Source organism: Ananas comosus, linkage group 14, assembly GCF_001540865.1.
Source record: "Ananas comosus cultivar F153 linkage group 14, ASM154086v1, whole genome shotgun sequence".
NCBI classification, from domain to species: domain Eukaryota; kingdom Viridiplantae; phylum Streptophyta; class Magnoliopsida; order Poales; family Bromeliaceae; genus Ananas; species Ananas comosus.
Genome location: NC_033634.1, coordinates 10,534,853 through 10,548,558, shown reverse-complemented (window position 1 = coordinate 10,548,558; position 13,706 = coordinate 10,534,853). Strand labels below are relative to the sequence as shown.

The following is a 13,706-nucleotide window of genomic DNA, read 5'->3' as shown; positions in this document are numbered from 1 at the left end:
TGTATCAACAAAGACTCGTTGAGGAGCTCCCCATTGAAGTTGCGCACTCCTTTGATTTCTTAGATTCTCCAAAATAAACAACTAACATTTCAAAAAGTCGGCGATCGACGATTAACTATCGAAGAACTACATAACTTAGATTTATTACTACATAAAGAGAAAGAAACGATTAGCTACGAAGAACTACATAACTTAGCTTTATTACTCCGTAAAGAGAGAGGGAGGAAGAGAGAAAAACGGAGACTTCGTCATACCGACGAGCGCTGAATTCCCGTTCCCGCACCAGACCTGCAGATAAGGAAACATTGGTCAGTCATCTTAATTTCGAGGCGTAGCTTCTTCGTGCTTTCGTGTTTTTTGATAAAAAGGTCAAGAGTTTGTTTTGATGTGTTTCACTTCAACTGCTGTAGTTAAAATCACAGGAGGAGGAGGCTCAACTGCGACAGCAGTTAATACTACGCCCAAATTGATCATAATTTTAAGTGTTGTAACAAATAACTAAATTAAGTTGGTTAAATTGCACCATTAGTCCCTGAAATTCGGCCCGGAGTTCCAAGTTCGACGTTAGTGATCCCTAAACTCTTAAATGAGTTTCATTTTGTATTTCAAAGCTACCATCTATTCGGTTACAATCTCTTCACTATACGAAAATTGAATGGTTAAATTGGAAAAAATAAGAATTAGATGGCTTAAAAACTGATGTATCATAGTGTGCGACATAGATATACTAGGCGCAAACAATGATTTATGTACTAAGATAAAGACTCAAATGAAAACATTATAAAAAGTTTAGGGGACTAAAAGAGGACTAAAATGAAACGAGATGTTAAATTCAGGGACTAGGAGTGCAATATACCCAAAGTAGTCAGAAAGGAGTCGTAAAAATAATTTGGATCACAGGATTTTTTTAAAAAAACTACAGGTTAAATAGCCGTATTCTACGTGGTATTTTCTTAGGAAAATGCATCTCTACTATACGATTTGGACTAAGTTTTCCAGAATTTGGATACTATTAAGATAGACCTGGGGACTATTATCTTTAAAAATGGAATCAAGCTGATGCTATTTTTGGTTGAGAACGTTTTGACGATCTTGCGGCAGGTTAAAAATATGCAGAAATGATCTTGTGAAGCAAAAGAGAATTAGAATCTTACCAAATAGAAAATGTTTACACGAGCTCGACAACAAGCGCAGATGCTCCGCCGCCACCATTGCAAACTCCGGCGACTCCAATTTTGCCGGCCTTCTGTTTGAGGACCTGTGAATAACAAGAAGCATATTCGCGTAATTAAGCAATACTTTGCCGCGCATTGAGAAGTATTAACATAGATTACAATGATCGGAAAAGGTAAAAATAAAAAAGGGATAATGACACTCGCCAATCTCCAATGACGAAACGAACAACTTCAACTGAGGGATAAGACAATTTCATTCATTTAATGATACATCAAGTAAATACCTATTTACACATATATTCCAGCAAAATTCAGATTTTCCTATATAACCTTAAAAAACTACATTTTGTAAACATATACCTCTTAGCTTAATGAAAAATCCCCTCCTTTTGATGACATTTTGCAATAGTCCAACCTACTAGCATTAATAACTCATTGAGTCCAAACTACTGGTCTAAAATACTTAAACCTAGTTATTAGTATTAGAGTATCTAACCCTTATATTTCCAATCATGATTCCCTTTCTATCTAAAGTGGGACTATTGGGGCATCACGAACTCTCCCTGTTTAGATCCTGACGTCCTCATTAAGTCCAATTCTCTAGCCCAAGATTAACAGGTGATGTGAGACCCATTTCATACTATCGGCTGGAAAAACGGTTCTAATACCAAATGCTTAAATCCAGTTATTACAATTAGTCCCTGGTCCTTACATTTCCAGTCATGATTCCTATCCCATCCAGTGTGGGTGTCTTGGGGTGTCACACGTTTTCTACCATTAAATAAAATTAAGATCAGTGTATTTTCTATAGAAACTGTAGTTTCAAGGGTTATTGTGAAAATTTAGATTCCATAAGAGTCTAAATGTAAAATTAGAAAACTGAAAAGAAGGGATTAATAAGCGATCGGTATGATACTGACCCCTAGAAGGGTGACCAGAATGCGAGCTCCACTGCAACCAAGAGGGTGTCCTAAAGATACGGCTCCACCATGCACATTAATCTTTTCCTGTAAAAAGATATAGTGTAAGCCCAATGAACGAGAAAGTGATACAGAATTTTTGAATAGAAAACCATATAGCATAACTGGTTCAATCTGTTTGTCCAGAGCCTTGTTCAGAGACTATTTCTGGAGCTTACGCAGAAGTGCTCGAGTCGAGCTATTTGAAAATGCACTAACAAATTTTACATTAAAATCTCCTCGACAACTTCTTGTCAAAACTTTGAATTGGAGCTTCTGCATTTGAGACCCTAAAACTCCTGGTTTCTAGAAACTTCTACTTTCAAAAGTAGAGAAAATGTCGCAAAAGCCAAGCCAAACAGACATGAATTAAAGACATCTTAGGCCAACAAAGAGAAGCCAGAATAACTCACAGAAGGAATCCCAAGAAGCTTCTGATTTGCAAGGGCCACAACCTGCCGAAAGGAATTGGAAACTTGAACACATACTTGCATACAAATACTTCATAATAGAGATCAGTTTATGTGAAACAATCGGAAGGAAGCCTTGGAACGTACAGAGAAAGCTTCATTTATTTCGTAATAGTCGACTTGAGAAGCACTTAAGCCAGCATGTGCAATAGCTTTTGGTACAGCAAGAGCTGGAGCTGTTGTAAAGAGCTCGGGCGCCTGCACAATAACTTAATTTAGCTATAAAAAGATAAAAAAGATAGATACAACGAACCCAGACTCTACCCGTCACTCTGGAGATAGAGAATCAATTGATATAACACAAGTTTTCAAATTGTTTTGCATTAATATTATCATCTAGAACGACAAGTTATTCAAATTGGGTAAAATGAGGGACTCATTTTCATTAATTGTCCATACCTGAGCGGCATCAGCGTATCCCGTTATCTTTGCAATCACTTGCAATCCTAGTTCTAGAGCCTTTTGTCCACTCACCAGCACCAATGCAGCAGCACCATCACTGTTCCAAAATCATGTAAGATTAAAAAAAAAAATAAAAATCAAGGGATATTACATGATAACTAGAAACTATGACGACAACAAAAACTCGAGAAGGAATTATTTACAAACTCCACCATATTTGATTGATATTGAACAAACCAAAATTAGCTATCGGTAAATCTGCAACAAGGAACATTAGGAGTTTATACCTTATACTAGAGGCATTTCCAGCTGTAACAGTACCACCATTCTCCTTAAAACTCGGACGGAGCTTCCTCAGTTTCGCAGGGTCAAACTAAGCAGATAAAAGAACAAATATTAAATGACATAGTAAATTTTAGGAATCACAGACATGCAAATAAAATAAACATTTAGAATTTATCTTTGATTGATGAGTCAATATGAAGTCAATTTTCATAAAGAAAGAGTTAGAGAAACACATTGAGAGCGAAATTCAATTCTCGTCAGTAAATAACAAGTCAATTTTGATTATTAAGGGCAATGAGGCCCAAATAAGATCTATTTGATGCTATATTGCACGAGAAAGCTAGGAAGCTTCTGTGAAAAACGTCGAAATTAGATGCCTTATATTTTTTTCCCTTCTTCTCTACAGCAGAAACTCCGAGAATGTGAAGGTCCCTAGCATGCTTAATAATATAAATTACTACGAGATCTCTACTAACTCAATTATCAACACTGATATGAGGTATGACCCTATAGTTTGCAATAGAATACCAAGCTACGTAATTACAATCTAAAAGAAACATGTCTAAGAACTTGAATAATCTGCCAAACAAAACTTCTATAGAAAGGGCAACTATCAGTGACATTGAATTGATTGTAGAAAAGCTATCATTTCCTTGAAAATTGAAAATATAATCAAACACTTTTGCTTGTTGTATAAGAATAAAATATGATCAAAGGATAAAAACTCATTATTTTTAATGAGAATTCATATGCTGTCATCTTTTCAAAGAAGCTTCTGCATAATTTTTGACAAACAATCTACAGGAACAAGTGACAATAAGAAACAAACTTGTCGATACTAGATACGTAATAGCAAAACCACAAAGTCTACTGGACAGAGGATATATTACAGAGATATTAAATGGAAAGGATTTTACCTTTTCTAGGCTTTCATCCTTATCAACAATTACTGATGGTTTCCCTCTACCAGCAGAAACTTCAACCTACATAGCATTACATGGAGGAAACTAAGGCCATGTTTGAAAATTAAATCCATGCCTCTGGTTAAAATGAGAGAAGAAAGCCATACAGGAGCTATTTCCCAAGCAAAAGCACCACTATCCCGAGCAGCTATTCCACGCTCGTTGCTTTGAATGGCATAAGAATCCTAAAAAAAGCAAACCAGAATAACAGAATAAGAGCGTATGATACATATAATAAAAAAAGGTGTATATTGTGGTGAACAAGCATTAAATTTTCGATGACAAATCAAACTAGAACATCACCAAAAGAGTTTCTACAATTTGTCAAAATTCAAACATCATATGTTACTGTTCTCTAGTTGGATATGAGATTAATCTCCCATTACCTGCTCTTCCCTTGTAATAGAATGATTATCTGCACAAAGTTCAGCACACATTCCCATAGCAAAATCATTGTATACATCCCAAAGACCATCCTTAAGCATCCCATCAACGAGAGTGTCATGCCCAAATCGAGATCCTTTCCTGCAGTCGAATTTTAACCAAGTTGAAAGTCAGTAACAGTATTACCTAGAACCAATTACTTCTTTCAAGAAAATATTGACTTTGTAAATTCAAAATGACTAAGAAATAAATTAGAAAAGCAAGACAAATATTAAATAATCAAGTGTTGCTAAGCTGTCGTAAAAATGACTTGTATTAATGCCACCAACAAACATGTCCATCTAAATGATTCAAGCATCACATAGGATCTTAAATCATAGATTTATCCATTAAGCCCAAGAGGCACTAACAATATAATTCTCAACGTATGCGAAAAGCAAAAAAAATCTAAAGAAAAGCAGAGGTACTTCATAAAACTAACCTTGCTTCAGCAATATATTTAGGGGCATTTGACATGCTCTCCATTCCACCAGCCACGACAACATCATTGATTCCCAATTGGATACTTTGTGCAGCAAGAATTGTAGCTGCGAAAAGAGGATACGACGATAATATATCCACAAATTGCTTTTTCAACATTATTAATAAAGAATTGCTTCAAGTTTCGCGCACACCTTTCATTCCAGATGCACAAACTTTGTTGATCGCAGAGCAGACCACAGTATTCGGTATTCCAGCACCTAAAGCAGCTTGTCTAGCAGGAGCCTGCCCCAAATTGGCACTCAACACGTTGCCGAAATAAACCTCTTGTACGAGTGCTGGATCAACATTGGCTCTTTGAAGTGCGGCTGAAGATATCAGAAGCAACTGATGTCATTATACTAAAGCAGCAGATCCATGATGTTAAAACCGTAGAAATCTCATAAAAAGGAAGTTATGAATTCATTGACAAAACCACAGCTGTAATTGACAAAGCATGCTCATTGAATTTGATCAGTGCCCACATGATAGATTTGACCAGGTTTCATGAGCCTGCTCTGTCAGTATCAATTTTATCTCTATCAACATCACTACCTAAAGTCTCAAGTTTACGAAGTCGCAATCTCACCTTTAATAGCTATTGATCCGAGTTTTGTAGCAGCCAAGGGTGATAAGGCACCCAGGAAGCCGCCCATAGGAGTACGTGCAACCCCAACAACACATACATCTGTTCACAAGGATAAAAGAGCACAATTATTTGTTGCAGGCCTGAGGATAAAACAGGTGCACTCAATAGCCATATGTGAACATATTTAGAATTTGGGGGAGAAAAACAAAAGAAAATAAATCTCTAATAAGATATAGGAAATTATTTCGGCATGACGAGTGATTTGCGAGGATGCCAAGGTCTTCTTATTCTTTTTGTCTATTTTTGGGGATTGGAAGGGAATAAGCACTCCTTATCTTTTTCTTTTTCTTTTTCTTTTTTTTTTATATAATGAACAACCTGCTCCTGGAGATAAGTAAAATGGCTACTAGACGATATTCTCTCTAGAAAAATTTGGTTTCCGAAACATCTGTTCCTACTTCTTGAGTAGAGAAGCCTGTTCAAGAAGCCTGGCAAAACAGCGAACTTTTTTATCTCATAGAAATTTCTTAAAAATTTACAGATGTACCAAGGCTTATATGCATAAATAGCAATAACTTGTCAAGAAATCTTCTATCAAATATAAATCAGGGTAAAATGTACAGGGACCTCCTCAACTGAATGCCATTTTGAAATAAGCCGTACAACATTCTTTTTCCAATTGACACCCTTTCAACTTTTCCTTGTCTTGATATGACTTATTTTTCTATATCGACTTGGAGATTCATTTAATTAATGAATGCACGTGCTATCAGCTGTTAAGAGTAACAAAATGTGCAGTTTCATAGCCGAAAAAGTGTTCAGAACAGACAATTTCACAAAATAACTTGGTAATTTAACAAACAATCCAATTTATTTGCATGAAATAACTTAGATGAAAAGAATCAAAATTTGAGGGCGTACCAACGAAAAAGAAAATAGTTGAGGATTCTATTTCAAAAAAGGCCTATAATCTAGAGGGCCCCTTCTACATTTTCACCGTAAATCAGATAATACATAAAATGATCCGTGATCCTAACTCCTGATAAATAACTTTGCATAAGATGTCATAAAAAAAAAATAAGGTAAAAATATATAGAACTTACCTGAACTTTAGCCCATTTGGATTCAACTACCTAACCTTTCAATTTATCTGATATAAAGCCATTTGCTGGTTCTTTCGGTACAAATTTGAGACTCATTACTAACTTTAATGGAATTATAGTTGCATAAATTATATGAAATATGCTAATCGGGTCCGTAAAAATACGATGCATTCAAATTTTGAAGTTAAAGAGTCATTAAACGGCTCAAATCGAATGAATCGAAAAATTTGATAGCAAAATCAAAAGTTTTAAAGTTTAAATGGGCATAGTTCATGTAGTTCCATACATTTTTTTACCGTCAAATATAAATCTCAGGTGATTAATGTATACCTCTAGGCTTAATCTGGTCCTCGGCCGCAGTCGAACCCATCACTAAATTCAACTATAACCTAAACAACACAGAATAATGCATCTCATAAGTATAAAACTCAAACCTAAAATAAGAAGATTTAAGCAATAAATTCCAAATACCAACTAAAAACTACACTATTACAATAACAGATTTTTTTTAAAAAAAAATTCTTAATTACTGAAAGATATTTCCACTCAATTAGGAGATCTAAATGTGGCGAAAGATGCAGCATTACAATAAAGATCACAATGCGTGGGCAAAAAAAAAAAAAATTGCTTTTTGATAATAAATTGTACATATAAATCGGGATCAACATGAGATCAACAAAATGTGACATTATTCGTAACAGAAAATTCAAAAACAAAAAAAAAATCCCCCGAACCAAAACTCGTAGGGTTTCCTTTTGATCAAACCCTTTAAACGAGCCCCCAAATTGAGGGTTTCACATCGTCATGATCCCCAAATTGGAGAGAGAGAGAGAGAGAGAGAGAGAGAGAGAGAGAGAGAGATCACCTTTGGATTCGGATCTCGGATTGGAGATGGAGTGGGGAGAGAGGCGGAGGGAGTGCGAACGGAGAAGACGCAAATTGTGGAGGACTATATAGCAAAATAAGCACATTGACTCTATCATCTATCGGGGAGGGGTTCAAATTTTGCAGTTTAGCCCTTATACAAATTATAAATTTGCTAAAGTAAGGTACAAAATGTATCGAGGCCCCTCCAACTATGGAGAAATTTGAAATGGCCTCCTCAGCATTATTTGTTTATGGAAATACTATAAACTTTTGAATTTTTTTAAAAATTTATTTGAATAGAATTTGATAGAGGGGGGAATTTTCTAAATCCAATAATAATTCTGTAAAAATTAAGAAGCATATTTCAAAATTGAAAATAATTTTGGCCCCCGTAATATTACCTTTTTTTTTTATTATTGATGTATTGGCATTAATAATGTAGAAGTTTTTTATTAGCTTATGCACGAGTTTTTATGTGTTATATAAATTTATCAACAGATTAATAATATATATAAGATAATATTATGCGGTGTCTATAACAGTAGTAACATTGCCACGTCCAAAAAAAAATTATCCACAGAGTTGTAGTATGCATATGCACCTCAAAAGTCTTATTAATACAGTAAATTTTATTATTTATAGAAAATATGCACTTAACTTAATTTTATTAAATGACTGAATATATAAATATATATTTCTTTTACTAGAAGGACATCAAATTTACTAAAATTGATTATATTTAATGAATAAACAATGACACTAGATTTAATAATAAATTAATACACTAACATTTCCTTTAGTTCTCTATTAAATAAGTAGATACAATAATATTAAAATTAACCCTAGTTCTTATTTATTATTGTTGCTATTTTATTAGGGAAAAAAAATTTACGCAATTAGATCCACGAGCAAAAAAGTAATTAGATTTATCAGGGGCTGAAATGCAAAGGAGAAAAAAAAAAAAAGCCCCCATGAATGAAATTGAAACAATTGATGGGATCATCATGAAATTATAATTAATATAATAAAATTTTATGTAAAAAATAATAGTTTATATTTATTTTGTCCTTTTATGTGCTTTGCGGGTAGGTAGGGAAATAGATCCGTTAAGGGCCTTAAGGCACGTGGATGGGGAGCTTTTTTTTTTATTTTTTATATTTTTTTAACTCTCGCACAATAATTGATCCGGATCTTTTCTCTAAACGGATCTTACTGAATTAAAGTTTGAGAATCAAATCAAAATATCACATAATTTGAGGACCAAACATACAACCTATTCATTTGAGTTTATTTCATAAATCTTACTGTAAACATATCGAATAATAACATATTGAATAATAAAGACTAAATTACAGAAAACTCTCCTATCAAAACTTAATTTTTCACTTTTTTCTCCCTATCATTTAAAAACCTACACTTTGCCCTCTTGTAAAATGAAAAAATATTCACAGGAGGAATGGTGTGAACTGTGATGATAAAATGACCATTTTGCACCTCACCATTTTGCCCCTCACCATATTCACAGAAGAGAAAGTTGAGGGCATTTTTGGTATAAAAAAATATATAATAATATTTAATAAACGAAACCCTAATGGATTACTAACGGTAGGGGGCGAAGTGAACATTTTTCATTTTACAAGGGGGCAAAGTGTGGGTTTTTAAATGACAGAGAGGAGAAAGTGAAAAATCGGATTTTGACAGAGAGGTTTTATGTAATTTAGCTAATAATAAATATATCTTTATAAAGTTCAACTTTTTATGTTTATTTTTACAAAAATTCAGTTATATTTATATTTGTCCATCTGGTTTATTACCACTAGAACATTGTTTACTTTTAACAAAATATAAGTGAAATGATTTTTTGTAAAAATAAACATAAAAAGTTGAACTTTATAAAGATATATTTATTATTAGCTAAATTACATAAAACCTCTCTGTCAAAATCCGATTTTTCACNTTATATTTATATTTGTCCATCTGGTTTATTACCACTAGAACATTGTTTACTTTTAACAAAATATAAGTGAAATGATTTTTTTTCATAACAAATATGTCACTTCAAAACTCCAACTATTGGAATTATGCATAAATGTTCTCTAAAAAATTTCCAACAGTCACTTTCTTTCTTTCTACCATAACAAATAATATAATATAAGAGGAGTAAAAAAGGTCAATTTATCTTATTTATTAATCAGGGTCAAATATTTTACATATGATTAACTAATTTTTTTTAACGGATCCTACCAGTAGGATTATATTTCAAAATATTAGGACTTTTAAACAAATAAATATGAAAAGTTAAACTTTGTTGGGATATATTTGCTATTTGATATGTTTATAGGGAGCAGTATGCAATTAACCCTATCAATTTTAATAGAAAAGGAAATGTTAAAATACAGAAAATCTTTTGTAAATACATGTTTTTTTACTTTACTTTTCCTTCCTAACTTTCAAAAACTTATATTTTGCTCTCTTAAAATTTTGAAAATGTTTTCAGGAGAGTACGGCGTTAATGGAGAGGGCAAAATGACCAAATTACCCTTATTTCTTCTATAAAAAAATAAATTTTTAATATACTTCTGTCATTTTGAAGAGCATTTTTTGTATAAATTATAAGAAATTGACGGAATAGTAAAGAACCCTGACGAAGGAGGGGCTAAATGCAACAACTTAAAATATTAAGAGTGTAAAATATAGATTTTTGAAAGTAAAAGAGGAAAAGTAAAAAAATGAGTATTTAGAAGCGAGTTTTATATAATTTAGCCAAAAAAAAAAATACCCATTGAGATATTTTGGGAGGGCATATTTGCAAACTCCTAATCATTGAAACATTTTGAAGTAACAAATTTATAATAATAATAATAATAATAATATTGTTATTGCACTGACTAATTGTTGGAAAACAAATAGCGGACCAACAATAATAAAGCAGAAGGGCAAATATAAGCATGCCGGAAATTTTGAAAGGACAAATCTGATCACTGAAATTTTGTAAGAATTTATTTACTATTCGATATCTTTAAAGAAAGGAGTACGAAATTAACCATATAATATAACTAGAAAATGTGTGCATAAGTGCATTACATTACGAATTTGTTTTGTCGAATGCAATTGAAAATATAGTACAGTTGAAATAAAATTTAGATGTAGTAGCAAGTATTGCAGCTATAAATAATTATTTTGATTTGTATGTAGTTGAAAAGTATATATATAATTGTAGGGTTAATTTTATACAGGTTCCTGTAAATATAGTGAATTGCAAATATATTCTTACAAAGTTTAACTTTTATATCTTGTTCCTACAAAAGTCCTGATGTTTTCAAATATATCTTTATGGTTAGGATCCGTTAGAAAGAATTAGTTAACCATAGGTTAAAATACCTAATCCTAATTAGTTAATGAGGTGAATTGATCTTTTTATCCCTCTTCAATTAATAGTTGGGATTTTTTGAGGGGCATAGTTGTGATGGCAAAAAGGTCATTTCACTTATAAAATAACTCCGGATCAAAGTCAATTACAGAAAAAAAAGTGAGAAAATAATAAAATATTAATCTTTTTCTGATATTTATAATTTTTACACCATTCATTCATGCCAAATAAACAGCAGAATTAAAATAACTTAAACGTCACAACTAAATAAACAAACAGTAAATAATAATAATAATAATAATGATAATAATATCTGAATCATATTGTACCGAAAAATTTATTTTAATCTGAACTTCACTTTTGGTGAAAAAAAAAAAGGTCCAAAATAGCTTCAGAAATAGTCATGCCAAAATCAATTATGCAAGAACAACAAACCAAACAGCTGAGAAAAAAAAAATGCACTTGAAATAGAATAAAGAAATAATTTTTTAAGAGGAAAAAAACAACAAAAAATCTAAGTGGGAAATAAGATAAGGATTTCATGTGTTTAATTTAATCACATTCAAAAAATAATAATAATAATTCCACAATAATAGTTTTAGATTATTATGGGCATCAATAGCTATAAACCATAAAATATAATAATTAGGTTAAAATACAGAAAGCTTTTTTGTAAATATTTATTTTTTAATTTTATTTCTAACTTTAAAAAATTTATATTTTAGTTTTTTAAAATTTCAAAAATATTTTTACGGGATTATGGCGTTAATAGAGAGAGACAATGACCAAATTGCCCTACTTATTTTATAAAAATATAATTTTTAAATATATCTTGATCATTTTAAAAATATTTTTGATATAAGTGATAAGAAATTGATGGAATAGAGACGGAACCTAACAGAGAGGGCTTAAATGCATCAATTTGAAATTTTGAGGGGATAAAATGTAAATTTTTGAAAGTAAGGGAGGAAAAGTAAAATAGCTTGTATTTACAGAAAAGCTTTATGTATTTTAGCTTATATTTAACTTTATTTTTAACAATGAGATATCTGAATCAACGATCAATATTGTTTTATATGATCTTTAAGGCATTTAAAGTTCCTACAATCCAAATTTTATATTTTTTGCCTATTATTTATCTTATAATAAAATGGTATAAAAAATAAACAATTAAAATAAAATTTTCACACAATTCTTTGAATTTCAAATTACATTATGATCATGTGATGAATAATTAAATTTACCAACATCCCATATTAACACAAAATTGTTAATTTTAAGACATTTTGATTGCGAGATAAATTACGCCTGAAAAATCAAGAATTTTTGTTTTTCATTTTTATCAAATTTGATAAATTTGATCTATTTCTATCAAATTTAAATCAATTAATAATTTTTTTCCTCATTTGATGTTCCGAACTACATGCATTGAAATTCATACTCCAACCCAACCAACAACCCAAACTTATTACAAGAAATAAATGGGTTATATAATTATTATTAAAAAAATAGGTATCTGAGTTCAAAATCCAACTAAAATAATTAGGTGGGGTTTCACTTAATATCATTTTTGCATTGTACTTGATCAAGTCAACTTGTCACAATATATAGTTGGGAATAATTAAATAATTTTTTTTATGTCACACCATTAATGTCCAAATTGACTAAGTACAGTTAGAAATATGATAGTTATATCTGCATTTAATCTATCTGATAATGCATGTTTGACAGCGTTGCGACTAGAGATATCAATAGGTATGAATACTCAAAATTTTATCCGAATCCGAACCCAAATGAAACGGATATATCCGATGGATATGAATATGGATGCGGATTTGGATATGGATATCAAAAATAAAAATCCGACGGATATGGATTCGGATATGGATTTTGATTGTACCCGACCCGAACCCGAACCCGAACCCGAACCCGACCCGAACCCGAATTTATTTTGTATTATATATAATATATATAAAAAAATTTGATGTTATATTTGAATTTGTATTTAAAAAATTTAGATTTAATATAATATATTTTGAAATATTGAAAAAAGAAATAATTGTTTCAGGTTCAAATTTTCGGGTTCGGGTTCGGGTTCGGGTTTTGGATTTTTGGTCGGGTTCGGGTTTGGATATGAATTTTTAAAATCCGTCGGGTTCGGGTTCGGGTTCGGGTTCGGTCTCGGGTTTGGCATCGGGTTCGGGTTCGGGTTTTTAAAAATCTGCCTCGAATCCGGCCCGTTGACATCTCTAGTTGCGACTATAAATTTTTTGTTTGGTTGCGAACTATTGGATACTAGGGCTGTCCATGAGGTGAAGACAAGTGAGCTGAGACCGGCTCATGTTCGTTCATTTATTTAACAAATTGAACACGAACTAGCTCGTAAAAATGTTGAGCTGAAAAATTCAACTCGTGCTGGCTTGCGAATAGCAAGTTAGATTATCAACCCTATCAAAGATTTAAGTGCCCATCGGCACAGGCTATATCTACCGTGTTGTATCGTGCCAACAAGATATCAGCACGGTACAGGGCCCGTACCGATGGTACAACTCAAAATTCTCTATTTTTTAAATTAGTAAGTAATTTTTTCAATAAAGTTTTAAAAAATTGATAAAAATATA

The 13,706-nt window shown here is 31.9% G+C and overlaps 1 protein-coding gene across 1 annotated transcript; it reads right to left on the bottom strand.

Annotated features, from left to right (window-relative positions):
- On the bottom strand, positions 1–7,836 carry LOC109720806 (acetyl-CoA acetyltransferase, cytosolic 1-like). The gene is made up of 15 exons (XM_020248126.1): positions 7,714–7,836; positions 7,179–7,237; positions 5,746–5,844; positions 5,312–5,485; positions 5,119–5,224; positions 4,640–4,778; positions 4,361–4,438; positions 4,209–4,274; positions 3,294–3,379; positions 3,004–3,103; positions 2,692–2,802; positions 2,548–2,589; positions 2,096–2,182; positions 1,155–1,258; positions 1–288 (listed from the first exon to the last, which is right to left on the bottom strand). Exons 2-14 carry the CDS (start codon positions 7,216–7,218, stop codon positions 1,169–1,171), a joined length of 1,218 nt encoding a protein of 405 aa, XP_020103715.1. The 5' UTR covers positions 7,219–7,237; positions 7,714–7,836; the 3' UTR covers positions 1–288; positions 1,155–1,168.

Coding starts and splice junctions, on each gene's coding strand:
- LOC109720806 (XM_020248126.1), bottom strand. CDS start 7,218: ATGGGTTCGACTGCGGCCGAGGACCAGATTAAGCCTAGAG. Junction 4,439..4,639: donor CTATTACAAGGGAAGAGCAG/GTAATGGGAGAT, acceptor TGCTTTTTTTAG/GATTCTTATGCCATTCAAAG. Junction 1,259..2,095: donor TTCTGGTCACCCTTCTAGGG/GTCAGTATCATA, acceptor TGTTATTCACAG/GTCCTCAAACAGAAGGCCGG.